This window comes from Phoxinus phoxinus (genome assembly GCF_949152265.1).
Source record: "Phoxinus phoxinus genome assembly, chromosome: 22".
Classification (NCBI taxonomy): Eukaryota; Metazoa; Chordata; class Actinopteri; order Cypriniformes; family Leuciscidae; genus Phoxinus; species Phoxinus phoxinus.
Genome location: NC_136897.1, coordinates 17,432,848 through 17,457,552, shown reverse-complemented (window position 1 = coordinate 17,457,552; position 24,705 = coordinate 17,432,848). Strand labels below are relative to the sequence as shown.

The following is a 24,705-nucleotide window of genomic DNA, read 5'->3' as shown; positions in this document are numbered from 1 at the left end:
TTCAACTGTCACATTTATGGAAGTTTGATCATTTTAGGTATGCACAATTATGCACAAAATCAGTTAAAAATCAGCCAGTAAAAGTGACTTTATCAGTATATTGGTTGATTTTGGACATTTAGGTGTGCATGCTTTTTGTCTTTTTTGTCTATTACCTAGGTTTCCTTTGCCACCCTTTAAGACTCGCTTGATATAGAATTTAGTATTTATAATGTTAAAAAGTTTGGGGTTGGTAAGATTTTGTGTTTTTGAAATAAATATCTTATGCTCACCAAGACTGCATTTATTTGATCAAAAACACAGTACAACACAGTGAAAATTGTAAAATATTATTACAATTTTAAAAAACTTGTTTTAATGTTGTTTGTTTTAATGAACTTGTTTTCAATTTTAATGTTTTAAAACGTTATTTATTTCTGTGATGGCAAAGCTGAATTGATCTTGATTTTAATGCATCCATCCTTGCTAAATAAAAGTATGAATTTTTGTAAAACACTTTTTGTTTGGAAAGGCAATATGCGCAGGGGCGTGGATGATCCAACACCATCATGAATAGTGAGTGTTTCACACCTGAGAAGACAATGACCCGCATAATGGGCTGCATAATGAGCCTTTCATTCATTCATTCATTCATTCATTCATTCATATATATATATATATATATATATATATATATAATATATATATAAAAAAATATCCAAATATAAATGAAAGTAAAAAGCACATTTTTAGTACATAGTCATACTTAGTCAAACAAATCCTGTTCAAATAGGCTATATGGGCCATTTCTACAGAATTGGTTCGAAGTTAGATTTTGATTTTTTTTTTATACATGCAAATTGTATAATATCCAGTAAACATTACTAGTAATTGTGCAGTTAATTCTCATACTGTATTTTCAGAAAGTTTTGGCATACATCCTCTGCCCAAATGTGTCAAGCTTTTTTATGTGAGGCCTGTTTGTTGAATGTGCAACTTTATTTAGATAAAAATAACTTCCAGTTTCACAGGGAATGTGGTTGTGCTCATTTACTAATAGTGTTTTGCCCACATTTTTCCTAAGCCAGCCACTTTTTGTTTTTTTAAAAGCAACTTGGAGCAGTTCCTGCATACTACACTCTACCACACTGTTGCAGTATATGTTTTTTTTTTTGTATACTACACCCTTGATTGATCGGATACACAACTTGGTAAAGACTACAATGCCATGTCGCAACTTGGTGGTGTTACATCCTTTCGGTTAAAGGTTTTGTGTGTGCATCAAGTGAGCGTGAGTTGACTGGATTGGTGCAGAGCAAGCAGCTGGGTCCAGGACTCCGCATTCTGCTGCTTTAGTATTCAAGGCAGGTGTGGCTGCAGACAGAGGGAGTGTGGGCACAGGCTGACGCCTCAACACACAGACACAGTGTTTCACTCCCGGCCGCATCCAATTACACGCCCCCTGTTACACACACACACACACACACACACACACACACACACACACACACACACACACACACACTGTCCTTTTTTCTTTCCCTTTTTATACAGCTCATCTGTCTGTTCGGCATGCCTTCCTTTCCATCTCACATCCTGCTGTCTTCCCCTCTCTGTCAAAATGCCTCCTCGTCCATCTCTTGCAGTCATTTTCCAGCCATAAAAAATAAAATAAAAGACATCCATAGTCTACTTTGATGCACATCCACAATCATCATTTTTCCGATCAACCCTCCTTGTCATCCGTTTCAGCCACAGCTTATTTGGTTCTCACTCTCCCTGTCAGGGATCTAGAAGCAGCTGATGAATGAAAAGCTGAAATTTAGGAGCTGAGTGAAGCAAAGACGGATGACCTGTATTTTGCTGTGCTATTGACTGGTCAGCACCCCCTTTTGTGGGTTAAAAATGACTAACTATGTACTCAGAGCTGGGCATCTGTTGCTTTTCCAACATTACAAAATAAGAGTTCACAAGTTCCTGCCATGGTTTGTTTATTTGCACACCATGTGTCTCACTCTCCCCAGGGAGCTGCTGGTTGTCTGTGAGCCCTCCAAGCCATTTCCATGATCCAAATGGATGTTTTTGCTTATTACAAATGAAGCCGATGCTCAAAAATAAACCGTCCTCCTTTTAGCATACTTCCTGTAAACGGCTTCCCGTCCGCCTCACCTGAATTGAACTTCATCCTTTCAGGTGTAATTTAATAGCTGCCTCCATCCTGTGCTCCGCCTTTAATCATTGGGAGTGCATCAGACTGTTTGATTCACCCCTCTGGCTTTGATGGTTTGGACTGGCCTACTTTGCTTCGTTGCATCTCCCTGTTGCCATATAGTATGTTAAGTTGAGATTTCCGCCCGGCTCTCTACCACATGATTTTGATAGGTGAATTAGGTAGCTGCCTAATTTGATTTACTTTCCGATTAAAGGCAGATAAAACTACCACTCTCAGTCTAAAACGGTAAAGCAGCATTATTGAGTGTTTGGTAATGGCTGACAGACTGCACTCGGCAAACATTTCAGCAGTGAGCAAGAGCATTATTGTAATTTTTAGACATTGACAGCATGAAGCGGCTTCATCTGTAGGGAATTGAGATTTTTTTCTTGTCTTTTAGATGTGCACTAACTTGCATGTTTTACTCTGAAACTTTTGAGATGCAATGTAGACTGATGAGTCACTCTTTATAAAAAAGCCGACAGAGACCGAGTATGAGGGTGGAGAGAGAGGAAAGAAAAGAAGGGGTGGTGGGGCAGAGCAGGTTTTGTGGTGTTGCAAAGCCCCAGCGGAGTGGAGGCGGATATAAGGCCTAAAGGCCTTCGCTGGCACCACTGCTGCAGGACAGTGGAGGAAACAGATGTGGCCATGATTTACATCTGCTGCCTACCAGTGACTGCTCATACACTTTAATCTCACAGCAATGCCTCACTCTTATTTCCTCCCTCCCTTACTTTGGCATCTTCCACTCACCCGGATGTCCCTGCTCACTTTTTCACTCCCCCAGAGTCTCGCAGCCCCTCTATATCACCACCACCATAACCACTCCCCATCCTCCATATTCTCCAGCTTGATCCACACGTTCAGCCATAGCGATACAGCCAGAGCTCAGATGCTTTAATCCTCTGTCTTACCATCCTCCTCACGCTCACACTGGAATGTGGAGTGTGAACAACTTTGTGCACTAGGGCTGGGCGATATGTAAAAAATATTTAAAGGACAAGTTCGGTATTTTACACTTAAAGCCCTGTTTACAGATCGTATCTGATGAAATAAAACGGTTAAGATAAAAATTTGGACACATGCTCCTGTCCCGAGAATTTTAGGTTTATTTCGCTCCCCCCCCCCCACCATGGTTGTCTATGTGCACTGGAAGATTCCTTCCTAAAAACACATTAAACTTTCTTTTACAAAGACGTGAAACTCACCGAGTGGTCAGGGGTGTTCAATGATACGGTCCCAAAAAAAAATCGCTGAAAAAGATGCATTCCAACAGGTTTTATCGTAGTTTTTGTCCAACTCCATTGACTTGTATTGAATGTGCTGTGTGAGGTACGTTATTACTCCGCTGCTTCTTCTTCTGCTTCTTCTGTGTATTCAATGAAATGCCAGCGGTTTGCTTGCAATTGTCAAAGGTGCATTATCGCCACCAACTGGGCTGGAGCGTCTATTCAAGCCTCTCAACAGAAGAATCACGGGTGTGACGCGTTTGGCAAAATAGGTCCACAAAAGCGAAATAAACCTAAAATTCTCGGGACAGCAGCATGTGTCCAAATTTTTATCTTAACCGTTCTATTTCATCAGATACGATCTGTAAACAAATAATTTCCACACTGTTCTATCGCATGTGTTTGAAACGGATTTCGTTTCGCGAGGAGAAATGTTAAATATAACTGAACTGAACAGAAGACAATTTGGTGATTGTAATGGTGAATGCATGTTGATGTTATAGCAAGGTGTCTTGCCTATTTGTTTTTCATAAGGTCCGATGTTTCTCTTTCTTTCTTTTGTTGGCGGTACGCCTACCTATCGCCTGATTTAATGATGATCAGTTTAATTTCCTAATATGTAGCGCTGTTTTTAAACTATACTAGATCAAAAACGTTTTTCCCCCCTCCTCCTTTTTGGTTTATTTGAGTTAAGGTCACCTTAAGCCGTTTATGAAATAAAAATGATAGCTTTATTTATTTAGAGACAGAAGTCATTAAGTTATATTTGGATATTATTTTGTTTCTTTTTTTGTTTAATTTTTATTTAAAGCAAAGTATAACGCTTACAATATAGCCTGTAACGAAGCTGCCAACATTGTAAACTCCAAACGTGTGCATGAGATATTCAAATCAACGAAATTTCTTCATCCGTTTGCAATATAACGTAATTTAAATTTAAATTTTAATTACAATGGTCATGTTTGTAGGCTATATCTCTGCTTTTCTGAATTAACAGGCTAGTTTATTTTTTTCGTCTGCAGAACAAAATTGTATAAAAACGAATAGCAAATGAATAAAATAAAAATCATTTAAAGCTCAAGAAATCCAGAAAAAAAAATGTTTAACAAAATTACGAAAGTAAGGATAAAGGATGTGACCGGGAACGCATCTCTCAAGGTCGCGGCTACACAGACTCATGTGACCGTTAGAGCTGTCAGCACCGAAAAACGGGCATATAAAATGTTAGTTAAAGTTACAAAAGTTCAGTGCGTTATTTTCTTTTTCCTTTGTTTTTTGATCATCATTAGCCTAATGGCAGCGAGTATTTTTCTTTCTGAACCGAAGACAAAATCGACTGTGTTTACGGGGATATTTGAACTTGAAAAAAGGGGTGTAGTACTGACGTCTTTGTGGTTGAAACAACAATTCTTCTGAAGTTTATTCATGTTTATTTGATTCTATAAATTAACTAAGGATAATTGTGAGATATAATTCTGTGTGTAGCCTATGTGTCCGTGCACTATGTGAGAGGCGGCTCGTTGTTTGAGTGCGCAGCTCAGAACACATCGCGCATGCAGAAGTGTTCTTTCGTCTTGCGCTTAAAGAATTGACAAAAGCCACGCCCCTTAGTTATTGTTACTACGCCCGTCAAACAATTGAGAACCAGACACATGGCTGGGTTGAGCACCATACATAAAGTGATTGGTTTTGGAGTAATGCATATCCTCCAGGGCACGACAGAAAGTATAGACAGAATAGCGCACGGGAGCATATGCACAAAACAGTTTTGTAAAATTATATATCAATCATTTTTATTTGATCATATATCATTTTACAAAACTGTTTTGCGCATGGGCTCCCGCACGCGCTATTTCAGTCACAACACTGCAATCAGAGGACGCGCTGAAACCATCAACTCTCGATGGGGTTCTCTTCATTCATAACTCGTAGTCTACTGAGAAGGATATATTTGTTTAAATAGTTGTGCAACTGCGCAAACTTTGTTTTGAAGTTAAATGTTTGAGTTCCAGAGGAATTTGTGACTGTGTTCCTGTTCAACCACATCAAAGTTTTGTAATTAGTAAGTCCGTGGTTTTTCCCTTTTTTTTTTCTTGTTTGCTGACTGATGAGGGGGCGCAGTGCCGTAGTGAAACTGTGTTTGTACATGTAGCCTGTTTAAGTATGGTTGCAAGCAATCATAAAATACAGCATATGGAAAAAAAAAAATGTCAGAAACGGACCTCGGGTCGGGCTTAAAATATAACCATAATGTTCGGGTCAGGTTAAATTATTTCGGGCTCGGGCTCAAGTTTTAAGCCCATGCAGACCTCACTGCCATAGGCGCATCGTTTCACTATCTTGCTGAAATCGCAATGTTTGACGGAGGTCCTTCTCCTTAGTTACAGTTGCTGAGCTAGGATTGGACGAGAACCGTTCGTGGGTGGGGTTTTGCGAACGGTCAATTCTATCAAGAAGAATCGATTTTCTATTTCTAATCCTAACTAGCCTTTAAAAAAATATTTAATATTATTGTATGTGAATAAATATGTATAACTTTAGGGCTATGTCATTTTTTTTATATCGACGATTATCGTCTAGAAACGACTGTTCTAATCGACATCGCGATACTTGGGAGACATCGTCGATATACGATAATATCATCATATCGCCCAGCCCTATTGTTCACCCTCTTCTCCATTTACACAGCCACGCTATTCCACCACTGCTGAGATTAAGCAGACACCGACCTCTCTTTACTTAACCATGTGTCTGGTGACTACTACAGTGTATAAATGCTTTATGTTGAGCATCACTACCCAAATGAGCTTTGAAATTCATTTTGACTTTGAGCGCTACAATTTACTGATGAACTTTCTATAGGCTATAACTTTTTATAGTAAATGTGTGTATCACAGCATAAGGACATCCAGGCCTTTGCGTTATCTTGCCATAACAACATTCTGCTTTGCAATCAGATGTTTGCAGCTTCATATGAGGTCATGAAGGGATGCATAAAGACCCATTTGTAGGAAGTGAAGTCACCCAACTCCTCCCTTGATATGTTGTCACTGGTGTCTGTTTTAGAAGTCAGGCTTTCTTTGTTTATCTTTTATTGTACAGTTTGTGCCAATGCATGCGTATGGATGAAAATGAGAAGGCCATGTAGGGATTAGTGTTGTCACGATACTGAAATTGATATTTGACACCATTTTTGATATCTCGGGGGAAAACTGCCATGTAAACTGCCATATAAATGCTTTTAATATCTCATAATAATTTTGTCCATCCATTTGAAATTCTTGTCAATCTGTGTTTTCAATTCAAGCTTCAAAAAGTGCCACTGTTAACTGTAATCCATAGGAATCAAGCGGTTTAATCCGTCTTCTGAAGAGACATGATCACTTTATAATAAACAGATTTTAATTTAGTCTTTTATTCAATATAAACTGATCAATTAGGCTATCGTTACATTTGTCTCTCCTTAATGGTTGCTCACTCAGTATATATAATACTCAGTATATACAATAGCTTACACACAGGAAGCTTGATTTCAAACCTTTAATTGAATAGTGAACCGTCAGTAATAAAACTAATAAAAAATAAACGGTGCCGGAAGAAAAACAGAAGTTTTTCAGGTAGGTCTAACAGTAGTTTTGATGTAAGAAATACCACAGAAATGTAACAAAGTAATCAAATCTAAAATAACACTGGATAGTCTTTATTGTAAAAAAATTAAATGCAGTTTAAGATAACTTAATTTAAGTTATTCAGTCTAGCGCAGATTTTTGTTTTTTGTTCTTTAATTTAACAGACAGCAGCAGCTTTATTAGGACATCACGTTTTCTTTCTCTACTGTTTACATTCACTTAAGACTTAACCGACTGTTTGTGAATACTCGCCAAGGCGGACATTTTGACATGAATTTGACGAATTTTTCCACGAAAAAGAACTCCGCAGGTTTATTGAGAGTTGAGAATACCGTATTGTCACTTAAAGACCTGCCACACATGACGCGCGTCCCATTTTCTCAACTCTTAATGTTCATTTAAGACTTTTTGTGTGTGCGTGCATGTGGAGGCGCCGGACTAGACAAAAGCGAACGTCGTCAGCGCGCGAGAGAGAGTGAGCGTGTCCGAGAGCATGCTCGACAGTTCAGAGTGTGTCCGAGCATAATATAGTTTATCACCTGCAACTTTTTAATTAGTTTAAATGGTTATAAAATAACCTGCAGGGAACGTTCCCAGAAAACAACACGACTAGAATTTGGCTAAAATAACCTCTGATGTTCTCTGTAGGTTATAAAAAAAATATTTTTTATATTTTATTATTATTTATGTTGGTACATTGTTCAGTATTATATCGAGAACACTCTTAGTTAAACTGTTTACTTTTGTGAGGAAAAAAAATATTTCAAGTAAGCTGTACAGTATGTCTACCAGTAAAGGTTTTATCATTTCAATTTGCACTACAAAGAGTGTATGTATATTTTATATTACTATTTATTTATTTTTGGTGCATTTCTTAAGAAGCTTAATTTATTTTTGGATTTGTTGGCCAGTTGTGATCTGTGCAATAAATATTAAAAGTTCTAAACCATCAATTGTGTTTTGTTGTTTCACTATAATAATGATAATATTTTAATATTTAATGTTTCTCACATTGTCCCACAGCAACATTAAACTAGTGTAGATTATTGTACAATGTTTTATAATAATAATAATTTGTTCTATTTAGTGTCCATTTCATTCATTTAACATATTTAATATTGGGGGAATCCAAGGTATTTCACATTATTATTATTATTATAGTTTTTTTATTATTGTTTTTTAAGTAACGCAATAGTTATTTCTCTGGTAATTAGTTACTTTTGTAATGATATGACTCAGTTACTAACTCAGTTACTTTTTGTGAGAAGTAACTATAATTTTTTTTAAGTAACTTACCCAACACTGGGGATGGATGCCGAAACCCGGTATTAAACGGGTTCTGCTGTCGGTACTGGAGAAATTAAGAAAATACACATAGACTACTATTTATTATTGCTATAAAGACGTTATTTAAAAAAAAAATATCTTGCCAGCCATTTCCATGTATAATAAATAATCCATTTCCATTTGCATTTTTGCTATTCACAGTCCAAGAAAAAGAGAGAGAGATCTCTCACGCAGAGCCACAGCGCGCACAACACGAGCCCTGCTTAATGAGTGACGACGGAGGACAGAACTTAATTCAAACGGAGCCTGGTGTCACTTTAGATCGGTGATATTAGTCTGATTTTATTTGATTTCGGCTTCCAAAGATTATAAAAATAACACTTGGAGGTAAAACCATTAAAAACTATAGCCGCATTCTGTCTAGCGCAACTTCTTCCCTTCGCAGCAGTACGCTGTCATTTCTCCCTGAAACTCAAACTTAACGACAGAATCAGCACGATCGGTGATTGTTGTAAAATGCAGTCTAGCTACTGTTGTTAAATTGTCGGACGCGTTTAATAATAAAAAGAGCTATTAAAAGCACAAAAATCTGCGCAAGAGATGCTCGCAAGGCGGAGCGCGCTCCGAAACAGACCAAGAAAAGCACATTATACTTTGGGTTTCATGTGCGCGTCTAAACGATCAAATGTACACGAAAATGTCAAAATGTGAGATACACAGTTAATGTCTTAAATGGATGTAGTTATGGAAATAGTTGGGAGAATATGGTGCATCAGTAGCCTATTAGATCTGCACTCGGTCTTAAAGGGGAAGCAGTCTAATGAACATGCTGACGATTTCACCATCACTGTGAATCGCACAACAAAAAGCAAAGAGGAACTTCAGCTTTAGTAAGCATTCTATCTATGATAAACTATGCAGTGTTATTTTACATTTGATTACTTAATTAGATTTATTTTTAAAAACCATACCTGAAAAGTAATGTTAGTAGACCTTCCTGAAATTAAAGCACTGTGTAGGCCTATATAATGTGTATCTTTGTTTAATGGTTTATATATTATACACACACACACACACACACACACACACACACACACACACACACACACACACACACACACACACACACACACACACACACACACACACACACACACACACACACACACACACACACAACAACAAAAAGAACCGATAAGAATACCGTTAAAGTACCGGATCGAAAAGAAGTATAGGTAAGAGTAGTAATACCGTTAAAACCTTAATGAATACCCATCCCTAATCATGATAATTTTTTTTAGCTATATCGCACAGCTCTAATTGTAATTTTTTTTAGCTTTATGATCACACAGCCCTAATTGTGATTTACATGCAGTTCATAATCTCAAAATATTTTACCCAGCCTTTAAATAGACATACATATTTATGTTGTGCTCACATGGAATGGCGCACAGTAGGCCTTTTCTTTCACATATATTAAACTGTCAACCATGTTGTCAGCTAACAACCTTTGGACCTATTTGGTTGCTCATTCACCAAATCTACACCCTGAGTGCTGGTTTTATATGCCAGACCTATTGCACTTCTTACATCAGCCTGCAGCTGTTTCATTTTGATGCATGCAAATGGATTTTTGGGCAGAGCTCATCCTCTAAATGCATTGTAAGAAAGCTCAAAGCATTTAAAATTTGTTAAATGCACCTAAGGGACTGTAATAAATTGCGCCGTTCTTTTGCGAAAGTCAGTGTAACTATCAGGCCTCCACACAAACAGGCTGTTGTTAGATTGGTTAAGCAGTATGACCTTGGCATGGTTATCTTGTAGTATTTTCATGGAATGTTGTACCACCCACTTGTATAGTATGATGTTGTTGGAAACAACCCTATTTTTCATTCTGGTTTTTCATGGGTGATTCTTCTGTATAAAAAGGTGGCATGAGAATCTTAATGTTACAGAGGCGATGAAGGGTGATCAAATTGATCGATTATTTGATTTACCCTATATATTAGGGGTGTGACAGTGAGAGTTCTCACTGCACGGCAGAAACGTCTGCACTCACTTTTGTTTCCAGCTATTATTGACAATAATGGCTCTGTTGAGTTATTTTTCACAATATTTTTTTTCTTCAAGACCTATTAAACTGTTTACCACAGTCAAATAGGAAAAGTAATGTAAAAGTGGAATCAAATCTATGCTTATATCAATATCTATATCAATTGTGACCAAGAATTGATTTGAATTGAATCGTGTAAAGCTTTTACATAAGTAGTGTTTGCTATGGCAAGCATTACTGTTACTATCGCTCATAATTGTTTAGGAACTTGAACAAACTCCTAAAACTTGAACTTTGGTATGTTACTCATCCAAGGTGTTCATGCTGCAGAGATGAATCTCTTGGAAATGCACAATTGACAGTAGCTTGAGTTTACAGTAGCAGTAGCTTGAACTTGATTTGGGATGCAGATGCAAATTTATTTTTATTAAAGAGTAACAGCTGAAAAAATATGAACAAAAAAATTGTATGTTCAAAACTCTGCAGGGTTCAAACTTTGGTTTTAGACTTTGAATGGAAAGAATGCTGATGATATTTCTTAGGTAGAATTAAACCCAAACAACCGCATAGAACCGTTTTAAAAACATTAACCAAACCACCTGCAACACTAATATCGTAGTGGTGAGTTTTGCACAGGCTTTTTTTCCCTCATAAAATAAAAAAATCGAGTTCTCAGTTCTATTCCTACTATCAGAAATTAACTTGGGTGGGTCCTTTTAAGCATGGCATGTGACACTGCTTTATAGATTTAGTTTTTCCTCCTCAGAAGCACTCAGTTTCATTTTATGTGCTCTGCTGATCTGAAGGCTTGGTAATGACCTCTCTCAATGCCTTGGGCAATGGATGACATTTGTTTGGAAACATTGTAGAGCTTGTTCTTGTGGCATTTACACATTTAGACATTTACAGACATCCGTTACATTAGTACTAATGTTAGAACTAAACTCAATAAGCTGTACTCTGTCCTGACTAATACAGTTTGTTCAAACACACACTTGTTCATAAAACGGAACAATGGAGATGTGTTTTTAAAATTTGACCTCACTTTAGGTACTTTAAACTATGAGACCTTTAGCGGCAGGGATAAAATAATGCTGAAGAGAGGGAAGTATCATTGACCTTGGCAGTTCATTCATGTTTAAATACAAGAATCAGGTCACTTTGCTCAGAATAAAACCACCCTGGTCTGATATCTCTTCTGAGGTTAAGAGGTCAATGCAGTGTACAGTGAGGCTAAAGCTTGACTGATGCTGAAGGAGTGGACAGTAATCCAATCTGGGTTAAAATCCACCTCAGGGCTTTCCAGTATCCAGCGCTTTGCTTTTTATGGCTACCATCACTGACTGTACAAGTGTGATAGTGGGAAATTGGCCTTAGCGCTGGTAGATGAATCCCAGTCCGAAATTTCATCTCGGATCACTGCTAGCACACATCAAAGAGTGACCTCTATTTTTCATATTCTGTGTGCATAAGAAAACTCGACAGAGTTGGAAGCTCCCGTATCTCACAGTAACACAGAACCCCTTATCTCTGATGTTGCCAGAGTTTTTTTTTTTTTTTTTTTTTAACTGCCAGCTTATTTAGAATCCAGTGCCCTCTCTTTCTACCTCAGTTTTCCTCCCACCCCCTTCTGTGGGCTTGGAGACTGGTGACAAAACAGTAAACACTTTTATTTGCTCCCAAACTATGGATTGCTCCAGGAGTTAATTATTTATGCATCACTACGTAGGATAGAAACTGGATCTGAGATGGAGATTCCCACTAGATGTGCAAATTTAGTACATTGTATGGGTTGCATCTGTATATTGTGAGTTTTCAAGCGCATGAGGAAGTTTGTGTGAACTGGGGCTGGGCGATATGATGATATTATCGTAGGCTATATTGACGATGTCTTGCAAGTATCTTGATGTCGATTATAACAGTCTGTTTCCAGACGATAATCGTCGATATCAAAAAATGACAAATATAATTCACATAGCCCTATAGTTATACACTAATGTATATATTCCCATGCAATAGCATGCATGGAATGTTTTCTATAGGTAGTTAATAGAGTTAGGAATAGAAAATCGATTCTTCTTGATAGCATTCTTTAACGCAAGACGCGAGAGAACACTTCTGCATGCACGCCGTTTTCTGAGCTGTGCACACATCCAAAGCGCGCAAAGAGTGCACGCACACAGCCTACACACACAATATTTCACAATTATCCTTCTAGTAAATTTATAGCATAATCAAATAAGTTTATAAATAAATTTATAAACATCATCAAATGTTTATCATGAATAAACATCAGAATTGTTGTTTCAACCACGGAAAGATGTCAGTACACACCATTTTTCAAGTTCAAAATATCCCTGTAAACACAGTTGGTTTTGTCTTAATGGTTGAGAAAGAAAAACAGTAGGCCTATGTCTATTGAATCAGTGCATTGACAGCATATACTACAACCATTGATGTTGATCAAAGAACAAAAGAAAAAGTAAATTACTCACTGAACTTTTGTAACTTTAATTTGCCCAATTTTATTTGCCTGTTGTTCTGCGCTGACTGCTCCAATTGCAAAACGAGTATGTGACTTTGGGATGCGTTCCCTGTCAATTTAATGTATCCTTATTTACGTAATTCTGTTACACGTTTTTTTTCTGGATTCTTGATCTTTATTTTTTTTATTCATTTTTTATACAATTTTGTTCTGCAGACGAAAAAAAATTAACTATTCTGTAACTCAGAATTGCAGAGATATCTACATTTAATGGTAACACTTTACAATAAGGTTCTTTAGTTAAAATTAGTTAACTACATTAGTTACCATGAACTAATAAGGAACTGCACGTATACAGCATTTATTAATATTTGTTCATGTTAATTTCAACATTTACTAATACTTTATTAAAATCTTGTTAACATTAGTTCATGCGCTGTGAACTAACATGAACAAACAATGAACAGCTGTATTTCTATTAACTAACGTTAACAAATACAGTAACAAATGTATTTCTCATGGTTAGTTAATACATTAACTAATGAACCTTATTGTAAAGTGTTACCCATTTAAAAAAATAATAATATTATCAAGTAGCCTAGGTCTATTTTATTTTGGTTTGCAGTCAAATAAATGTTTATCAGATAAAAAAAATGGTAGAAGTAGCCTAACTTTACCGTTTTTGAATATTAATTTAAATGTAATAATTAGGCCTAGTCAAAAAGCACAAACATTGCAAATGGAGATTGCGTTGCTTCTCATGCACGCGTTCGGAGTTTACATTGTTGGCAGCCCCGGTACAGCATATTGGAAGCGTTATACTTTGCTTTAGATTAAAAATAAACAAAAAAATATAATAATTACCCAAATATAGTTTTTAATTACTTCTGTTTCTAAATAAAGCAGTAGCCTATTTTTTAATTTCGTAAGCGGCTTAAGGTGACCGTGGAACTCTAAAACCAGAAAGAAGGAGGGTAAAAAAAAGTTTTTGCTCATGCAGAACGAAACAACTTGTTTTAAATCCCTAATTTTAGACACGTATAGTTTTAATACAAGTTTTAAAACAGCGCTACACGTTATAATTAGAAAATTAAAATAATCATCATTAAATCAGGCAATAATGCCAAAAAAGAAAGATAAACATCAGAAGACACCTTGACATCAACATGCATTCACCATTCTTACAATCACCAAATTAGGTTCTGTTCTGTTCTGTTCGGTTGTAGCCTATTCAACAGTTCTCCTCACAAAACGAAATTAGTTTCAAACACAGATGCGATAGGAACAGTGTGGAAATTATTAGCAACACTAACATAACAACAAAGCTAATGTTTTATGTTTGTTTAAGCTCAAACTAACCAAATTAAAACCTTTAACGTTTCAATCATTAAATTAAATTAAGTGAATCGCAGGCTATAATTAGATAAAGTGCAGCCAAACTCAACATGACTCGTGCTAACGGTGTCTGTCTGCAGTGATGTCTCCGGCGGGCCGTGTTGGGGGCGGGGCTTGGGTAGACGATATAATCGGATATCGCAATATTTTTTAAGCCGATTATCGCTAAAATATTTTTTACATATCGCCCAGGCCTAGTGTGAACTGCTGTGTGAAAAAATAATCTGTATTTCATAACCTTCCCAGTCTTTTTCCCACCATTTTATCACAAAATGATGGTACATTCACAAGCACAAGTGTTCCAAGTCATTTAGATGGGGTCAACATTTCCTGTCTGTTCAGTCACAAAATGTTCAAACTTAAAAATTAGGCAATATATTATTATATAATAATACAGAAATAATAATTTAAAACCTGTCTGTCTCATTCTGTTCCAGTTTCTCTGTGGTACATCTCGCGCAGCAAGACCCCTTGAACTTGGGGACATTGTATTACCTACCTGAAGCATTCCTTCATCACTCAGTCTTACGTTTACAAGCTGATTGAGTGGAAGTCCCACATCGTGAGCCGTGACTGAAACTCAAAATGGCTAACAACACTGCAGACCACCCACCGGGGAACTCTGTCATCGAGGTTGACCAGGATGGGGACTTTGGCTGCACGACAATGCATCTCCGTGACCTGATGGAGCTCCGCAGTGGCGATGCGGTCAACAAAATTGCAGAATGCTACGGAGACGTGCAAGGGATCTGCCGCAGGCTCAAGACCTCACCTATCGAGGGTAAGAAGCAGTGAAGATCTACACCTACACATGCACAACCACTTGACACAGTTGTGAAAGCACTGGTGCGTAGGGCTGGGTGATATGGCAAAAAAAAAGTAATCTTTTTTTATTTATTTATTTTTACTATTGATTAATTTGTGATTTAGATTTGTTTTATGTTTAACTAGTTTAACTTAACCCTCTGGGGTCAGCGCGGGCGCGTTTTGCTTGTTTTTTTTTACATAGCAGCAAAATAGACCTAAAATACTTCGTCAGTTTTGGTCATACAGCCTTAAGAAATATGAAAAAATAAGCTGTTAAATGTCTACTTTTTTATGTGTCCACTTACAATCGAAATAAAACATTGTACTTTTGTAAAATAAAGTAAACAGGGAGTGCTTTATGCCTCTCCGTCTCCGTGAACTTTTTTTCTGAAGCACGTCTCTAAACTCAAACAAAACTCAGCGAATACTATTCACTCAGACATGAGCTATATATCTCTATAATCATTTAAGTGTGTAGTTTTAAATTATCTAATTCAAAACTAAAAGAAATATTCTCTGTTTATGTAATCTATATATAAAGAGCGAGAGATCAGCCGTTCTCATTATCGTTCTGGCAGCTCATTATCTGCTAATGTGACACGCCCATGGAGAGCGCGCGCTAGATAACCTGAAGCAAAACATGCAAACCAGTCAACGCCCACAACAGCTGGATAACACACTCGCTGTGAGGAATAATAATATCGTGATAATCCTGGAAATTTTACCTCAAACGTGCTGGAGTAGCCTATCAGTAAGTGCTTTGTTCTAATCGCGATATGAAATGGTGTCTGTAAACCGCAAAAGACTGTTTAAATTTGAATCGCGTTTCTGTTTGAATGAATGAACGGCACATATGCATGTTGTTGTTTAGGTACAGCTTGCGTGTGTCTGTGTGAATGAATATCGCTTTTAGCAAACTATCTATATTGCCAACTGAGATGAGTAAAAATCGACTGAATACGTTGAAATAAAATGTCTTTGTATAAGCAACATATTAAACTGCAAATTAACATTTATGCCCTAATATATATTATAAAAGACGATATGTTACAGATGAAATATGAAAGACAACATTTCGTTTTGGATAGATTATAAAGTTTTTACTGCCACATCAAAACCTAATTTACAAGGTGCAAACAAAATCTTAAAAGGTCAATATAAGCCTTCTCTTTAAATTATTTTTGTGTTTTATTAGTGACAAATTTGGGGAGAGGATAGCCTACATATTGCAAAACTTTCTGAAAATACGAATGAGAATTAACTGCACAATTACTAGAAATGTTTACCTTGGATATTATACAATTTGCAAGCATACAAAGTTTGTGGAAAAATACACTTTTTTTCAAGACGTTTCCAACTCTGAACCAATTCTGTAGTAATATATATATGCGTGTGTGTGTATGTATATATGTGTGTGTGTGTTGTCTTTGCATTCTTTCTTGTGGCTCAGTGACACCTATGAAAGGCTCATTAGTATGCAGCATTAGCAGGTCGTCTTTGTCTCCTCAGGTGTGAATGAGGACATTATTCATGACCTTGTTGGATCATTCACGCCCACCTGCATATTGCCTTTCCAAACAAAAAGTGTCTTACAAAATTTAAATCAATCTATTGTTTAATGTGAACGATTAGCCCGGATGATTTTCAGATCATTTTGAAGTAAACACTTTAGCCGACAACATCCATTAGTCAAAAGTATTGTGGGAATATGTGAAGTTGGCCGTTTGTGGTCTTATATCGGAAAATTTAAGTTTGAGTTTTTTGAATAACCACGCATAAATATTCTCTCAAAAATGCAAACATGTACATACATGTTGCTCACATATTATGATAGCCATGTTCGTGCTAAATAGTGTAATTTCACCTTTGCCATTAATCTATTTATAAGCAACTGAAAAAAATACAAATATCAGGGCATGTCAAACCATCTCAAGGACCCCAAAAACACCTTAGACCCCAGAGGGTTAAAAACGTAACTGCAATATAATTTAAGTAAATTCTCTTTATTAACATCTGGTTAAAGTTATATTCCAAGTGCACCACACCTGAAGTGATCAACATGGTGTAAATGTTAAACAAATTACTTAGTTAAGAATCTTTGCAGAAATTATGAGTTAAGAATGCAATTATTGTACAAACTTACTCTAAACGTATCCTTTATACTCAGAAATAATATAAAAAATTACAAAGTTCAAAAACAGTAATAGGCTATTAACAGCAAATATGTTTTAAAAAATAGAAAATAGCACCTTACAGCCTGTCACTATCATGCAAACATGACATATCAAACATACAGTAGTAGTTACTGTATGTTTGATATGTCATGTTTGCATGATAGTGACAGGCTGAAAGGTGCTGTAATTTTCTTTACAGGTTTTTGCATTCCATTGCGCTGCTTTTCTATTGTTTCTATGTTTGGCAGAAGGGTTTGGCTGTTGCACTCGTGTCTCGCAACTTTTGCAGTGTCTCACCCATGAAACTGCTTTCTAAAAACACGGCACGTAACTGCAACTTGAGTCTAATATCTTTGCTTTTTTCCCCATTCCACTGCCCACGCCTTGTTTTTTCAATGGAATATCGCATTCTGTGTGAACAGCTGCTTAAGATTTTCTTCTCTTAACTGTTATCATTGCCGTATTGTCAGCATGTCTAATTGTAACGTTTGCAAACATTATTCAAAACTGTGATTTTTCGATTTAAAAATATAAAATATCAAAACATTACATTCGAATTACCGGTAATTGAAAAAATTGCTCAACCCTTCTGGTGCATGTTGCACTCGTACTCTGAAACGTAATCAATTCTTTATTTCAACTGAGTTACATTACAAGTTTTATTATTTCAAATCTCTTTTTTAGATTTTTTTTTTATATTAGAAAGTATTTTACAAAAACACTAAATTGAAATCTGTTGCATATATCAGGTTTTGTTTTATCCCCACGTTTTAATATTTGTTTGAATCCTTTGCAGCAATGAAAGCTTGATGGAAAGGATCCCCACAGCACCATACTTCCCTGAAGGCATGGTGTTATGTTTGTGTGTTGTGCTTTGGAAAAGTTCAATCATCTTGTCATCTGACCACAAAATCTTTTCTTGCATCACAGCTGGAGCACATGGGCATTTGGAGCCAACTTTGGACGTGCTTTGCATGGTCCCTTTAGAGTAATGGCTGCTTTTATGCCACCCTCAGATACGTGCCAGTGTTATGGACAGCTTTTGAGATGGGTTGCTTTTTGTTCCCTTCTACTGAGCTCTGTGATTGTTTGCTGCTTTATGGTTTCACATCCAGTCTGTTTTTTCAAGCAGTGTCTTGGGGTACATGCTTTTATAGATAGTGTTTTGGTAATTTGATGTTTCTACTTCTGGTAATTGAACCGCTTTGCCTTTATTTAAGCATTTTAGTTTCTTTGTTCCAGACTGCTTTGGAACGTTATTTAGTCCTATGTTTCACAGCTGACCTTCAAATTCATTAATAAGGGAATATTTTGGGTTAAATACAAGTTGAGCTCTGGCACCTACAAAGTTTATTTGTTTATTTATTTTGCTTATTTTATTTGTTTACGTAATGATTTATTTACTTATTTATTCACTTTATTCTTTTTACTTATTTACTTTTATTTGCTTATTTAATGTTTTACTTTATGTATTTATTAGGTATTTACTTATTTCATTTGTTTACATATTTATGAATTTTGTTTACTTATTTACTGATTTATTTACAAACAAACCCCATAATATTATTTAAACTAAGATCATTTTTATACTTTTTAGTCCTTTGACATTTTTTTCATACAGATAGCCAAGATGTAATGAAACATGTGCTGATGCTACGCTAGGGCACATCATCAGTGACCTCAGGTTTTTCGGGTCTCTCGAACATCATACACCCAAGGTTGATCAAGCCTCAGCTTGCCTTGTGCCCTAGCAGCACACTCCCACTGATCTTCTCTTGTTTCAGAGCCACCTAGAGACTTTCTCTGCATCTTCTGTGCTGTTATAGATGGCCACCCTCCTCCTTTCACTTGTGATGCTGAGTGGAGTATAAGCCCTACAAAGGGACTGTCCTGCAAAGCCTCTGCACCCTACCATGGTCTAGTGCAGGGATAGGCAACTTCGGTCCTGGAGGGCCAACGTCCTGCAGTGTTTAGCTTCAGCCCTGATAACTCACCTGACTGTATCTATCTAGTAATCCTGAAAACATGAATTGCCTTGTTCAGGTGTGTTTAATTAGGGTTGGAGCTAAACTCTGCTGGACAGTGGCCCTCCAGGACCGGAGTTGCCTATCCCTGGTCTAGTGGTTAGCTTGTGCATTTTTAATTCAGTGTAATGGTAGTTTTAGTGAAGCATCTAAACCATTTGAAGTTGAAAAGCCTTATCAAGTGCTACGTATGTACAGTGTGTTTTGAGTAATTGTCACTTTAAGTGACACTTGATGGCAATATACAGGTGCTGGTCATATAATTAGAATATCTTGAAAAAGTTGATTTAATTCAGTAATTCCATTCAAAAAGTGAAACTTGTATATTATATTTATTCATTACATACAGACTGATATATTTCAAATGTTTATTTCTTTCAATTTTGATGATTATAACTGACAACTAATGAAAATCCCAAATTCAATATCAGTAATTCAGTATTACTTAAGACCAATACAACATTTTTTTTTTTTTTTAGAAATGCTGGCCAACTTGAAAGTATGAACATAAAGTATGAGCATGTACAGCACTCTCAGTACTTAGTTGGGGCTCCTTTTGCCTGAATTACTGCAGCAATGTGTTGGGTCTGGCATGTCACATCTTCCTCTTCACAATACCCCATAGATTTTCTATAGGGTTAAGGTCAGGCGAGTTTGCAGGTCAATTAAGAACAGGGATACCATGGTCCTTAAACAAGGTTCTGAGAACTTTGGCACTATGTGCAGGTACCAAGTCCTGTTGGAAAATGAAATCTGCATCTCCATAAAGTTGGTAAGCAGCAGGAAGCATGAAGCATGAAGCGGTTTATTTCTATACTGGGGGAATTTCTTGCTTTTCAACCACGGTAAGAAAAAATCCATATTGTCCCAGCCCTAGTAGACGGTAATGTTTTCTCTCGGTTCATCTCAGTCAGTATGAATTAATTTTGATATACAAGTCGCACCTGACTATAAGTCGCAGGACCAGCAAAACTATGAAAAAAAAGTGCGGCTTATAGTCCGGAAAATACGGTACGTGGCACTGAAGGTGACATATCTTTAAAAGGTCAGCATTAGGGTTCAGCTTTTCTTTAGATAAGCTATTCATCACTCACTGAATAAGCATTCCAGTTAACAGAATGGCTCTACAGTCCTCCCACCCAACAACCTTAGTGATGTTTCATCATAAACAAGTTTGTCACGTCATCAAGGCTGTCTTATTTCACCTCCGTTGGTGCAAGGTGAGATTAGGCTCTGCTGTCGTCCTAATGAACCGCGTGATCACGCTAAGAAAACACCGGCAGGGCTCTCATCTCCACTTCAGCATATGGGCTCTGTTGGATCATTCTAGCATTGACATTTGCTCCACATTGTGTTCTTAATTACATTTTAGATCATCACTCAGTTCCATTAAGTAATGAAGGGACAGCTGTACAGACTTCCCCACACAAGAAATGACTCATTTTATTAAAGGGGTTATTATAGGGGAATATTATGTTTTCTCTTTCACCCTTAAATTTAAGAGTGGGTTGAAAAAGCAAAGTAGCATTTCTTTTTAAAGGTGCTGTGGAGACCTTTTGATGTGGTTTTACAATCTTATCACATAGCATAAACGGGTTTTGTCTGGGGTGTGTAAGTCTGACTGCATTCATACATTTGTTAAAAGAGGCAAAAACATTGAAATAGACAGTAGAGAGGCGTATTAGTTTGGCACTGGACTCGCTGTTAGCTCTTGTTGCATACTTGGCTTGTGAGTGAAAATTAATCATCAGTGGTCTGCTGTAATATTTTTTTAAATCCAGGCCACTCCTGTTTGCATTGCAGCATGACACAGACCACTAAAGCCAATACCATTACAGTCCATTCAAGAGTCTGTGTCCTATTTATGGTCGATTTACGTTCAACCTCTTATCTCAGCGTTTATACTTTACAGGTTGTACTCAACCACTCCTCAAATTCCACTTTAAATCAATTCAACTTGTTTTCACACCCATGGCTCTCAGTGTACTTTGTTAATTTTTGGAGAAATGTTGTCCTGTCATCTTGTTTGGGAGGGTATTCCCTTATTTGTTTGCCTGGATGCCTGGATATTAGACAAGGGCTTGGCAGCTGTTTCAATCACGCCATGGCCTGAACATGGAAGACCTATGTTATTTGAATAATGTTATGTTAGAATGTTAATTATTCCTGTGATGGCAAAGCTGAATTTTCAGCATTTAACCCTCTGGGGTCTAAGGTGTTTTGGGGGTCCTTGATGTTCTGACATGCCCTGACATTTGTGCCTTTTTCAGTTGCTTATAAACATATTAATGGCAAAGGTGTAATTGCAAACTATTTAGCACAAACAGGGCTACCATAATATGTGAGCAATATGTATGTACATATTTGTATTTTTGAGAGAATAATGCTCATTTCAGACACTTAATTTTATTTTATTTTTTCAAAACCATGCATAAGGCCACAAAAACCATATACTAAATATGTGTCCACAAGGCTTTTGACTAATGGATGTTGTCGCCTAATTTTTTCTTCAAAATGATCTGAAAATCATCCTGCCAACTCATTCACATAAAACAATACATTGATTTAAATGATTTAAAATTAAATTTTGTAAAACACTTTTTGTTTGGAAAGGCAATATGCGTGGGGGTGTGATTCACTCCTGAGAAGACAATGAGCTGCATAATGATCCTTTCATTCAGGTGTCACTGAGCCACAAGAAAGAATGTGAGGACGTATTTTGTATGCATGCAAATTGTATAATATCCAAGGTAAACATTTCTAGTAACTATGCAGTTAATTCTCATACAGTATTTTCAGAAAGTTTTGGACTATATCCTCTCCCCAAATGTCACTAATAAAAAACAAAAATAAATAATTTAATGAGAAGGCTTATTGACCTATTAAGATGTTGCTTACATCTACCTTGTAAAAATATTTTTTGCTATTTTATAAAAAAAATACTACAACAATAATTACAATTTTAACAATATTTCAATTGTAATCTTTCTTTGTAAAAAGTATACATTTTATCATACGTATTTCAAAGTTAAGGATTCATTAGTTTGAATATTGAAACAAACACTATAATAACATCTTCGTTGATAATTCAATATACCTACTTTATTTTTGACAAAACATCACATACTATATATTTAGCATACGAGCAGAAATTGTTGAACAAAAGCTTATTTGATGTGACGGTAGTCTTTTTTACAGTAAAAACTTTATAATCTATCCAAAACTAATCAACGAGATCTTGTCTAAACATTCTGATTTTGTTTGTAACATATCGTTTTTATGATTGCATATGAATGTTAATTTGCAGTTTAATACATTGCTTATACGAAGACATTTTATTTAAACATATTTCAGTCGATTTTTACTCTTATAGCAATATAGTTTGCTAAAAGCTAAACTAGGGATGTTTAGTGGTCCATCACATGTTTAGTAGTCTATCACATGTTTATTAGTCTATCACACCGATGTTTGTGTGATAGACTACAGGCTATGTACTAAATTTAACAATTATTTATTAAACACTAAATATTACATTTATATGGGGTACATCAACTGTTTGGTTACCGACATTCTTCAAAATATCTTCTTTTGTGCTCAGCAGAAGAAATATAGGAGGCCAATTCATACAGGTTTGAAACAACTTGATGGTGATTAAATGATGACAGAATTTTCATTTTTATTCCTTTAAAAGTGGGCTGCAATAAGCTTCTACTGCCATTACAACTTGCTATACTCTCTTGCTATGCAACTTCAATGACTTCAATAGTATTTTTTTTTGCTAATGGAAGTCAATGGTGTTCCTGAAGTCCAATTGCAGGTTTATATCTGCATAGATTTACTTGGTCAATTAATGTAAATATTTCCTGCTCATTTGAGTAGTCTGACAGAGACGCTAAAATGCCATCCATCTATTCAGCAGGTTTAAACAATTACACATTAGAAATTGGGGGACAGCATGAATGCCTATGGCAGATAAAATTTCCTCTGCTTTTTCTCCCTTAGCTGTGAAATGACATCTTAGATTTGTGATTACAACACATCTCACAGCCACCGTAATGTTATCCATTAATATCTTCACAGTGAGCAGCACTATAATGATTATGTGAAATGATTTCAATTTCTGTAGAATTAATTATATCTGTTGAGAGAGTTAAACTCAAACTCTTAGTTGTAATCTGTTCAATGTGAAATTAACCTGTTGAGTATGTTCAAAAACCCCCTGAGGTTCTTGCGTGCCAAGAGGAGATTCAGAGGTGGTGTTTTGAAAGGGCACTGGAAGCAGGGGACAAAGATTTATCAAAAGTCCCTCATGCACACTGTTGGACCCCAAATCTTGTCCATCTACTTGCTCCTCTCCAATGACTTTAGGATCCTTCCATTCATAGTAACTTTAGAGCCTGTTGCTAAAAAAGAGAGAATCCATTGATAAGGCTTGAACTAGAGACTGCTGATTTGATTTAGGCCAGCTTTGTTTATCATGCCATACAGGGCTCCAGACTTAACTTTTACACTGGTTGCACTGGTGCTACCAACTTTTTCAGTTGATCGCATCAGCACATGTTTTGGTCGTAATCTTTTTTTCTTTTTTCTTTGCTACAACATGGAATTAATTGGTGCATGCCGATGAATAATTGTCTTAGGGCCCTATTTTAACGATCTGAAACGCAAGTGTCAAAGTGCAAAGCGCAAGTAACTTTGTGGGCGGATCCCGGCGCTGTTGCTATTTTCCCAGCGAGATAAACGACTCTTGCGCCCGACGCAAATCTAAAAGGGGTTGGTCTGAAGTAGCTTCATTATTCATAGGTGTGGTTTGGGCGTAACGTGAAATAAACCAATCAGAGCGTCCTCTCACATTCCCTTTAAGAGCAGGTGCGCTTGTTCCATGGCGGATTGCTATTATAACGGCGGATTTGCCGGCGCACGCCAGGAGCAGTTCACAGCCGAGGAAACCGACGTTCTCGTCAGGACCGTAAAACACAGAGAAGTGACATTGGGGATGATGGGAGAAACCCACCCAAATTAGGTTCGGTTAAACAGGCGTATAATTTGGGTAGTAAATGTTTAGCTAGCCTAATCTAGATTTTTTTTTTTTTTTTATCTAGATAGATCTTTTTCACATCTTCACGGACACAACAATGATTTCCCTCGTGTGTTAATATTTTTCCTTGTAATAATGTATGATTTGCAAAAATGAAAACTGCTGCATCTGTTTATATTAGAGAATCAAAGTGGATGCGCGTTAACATTATGGCCAAGCACGCGCCCTTAAAATACCATATCACTAACGCGCAACGCGCCACTGTCTTTAGACTGTTTTTTTCCTGATCAATGGCGCAATTGCTTTCTAAAACTGGAAAATAGCACCATTGAAGTTTTGCGCCGGAACACGCCTCCTCTTTGCGCTGAACCGCCCCCGCGAGCGCAAGTTCAT

General features: G+C 36.7%; 1 protein-coding gene across 7 annotated transcripts in view; it reads left to right on the top strand.

Moving 5' to 3' along the window:
* The window catches only part of atp2b4 (ATPase plasma membrane Ca2+ transporting 4), a 125,154-nt gene that overhangs the window by 47,038 nt on the left and 53,411 nt on the right, over positions 1 to 24,705 (top strand). For all 7 annotated transcript variants that reach the window (XM_079598102.1, XM_079598103.1, XM_079598105.1 and 4 more), the window contains one exon: positions 14,707 to 15,050. In XM_079598102.1, the coding sequence (XP_079454228.1) occupies positions 14,855 to 15,050 (196 nt within the window). In that variant the 5' untranslated portion in view covers positions 14,707 to 14,854. The remainder of the gene's footprint in view (positions 1 to 14,706; positions 15,051 to 24,705) is intronic.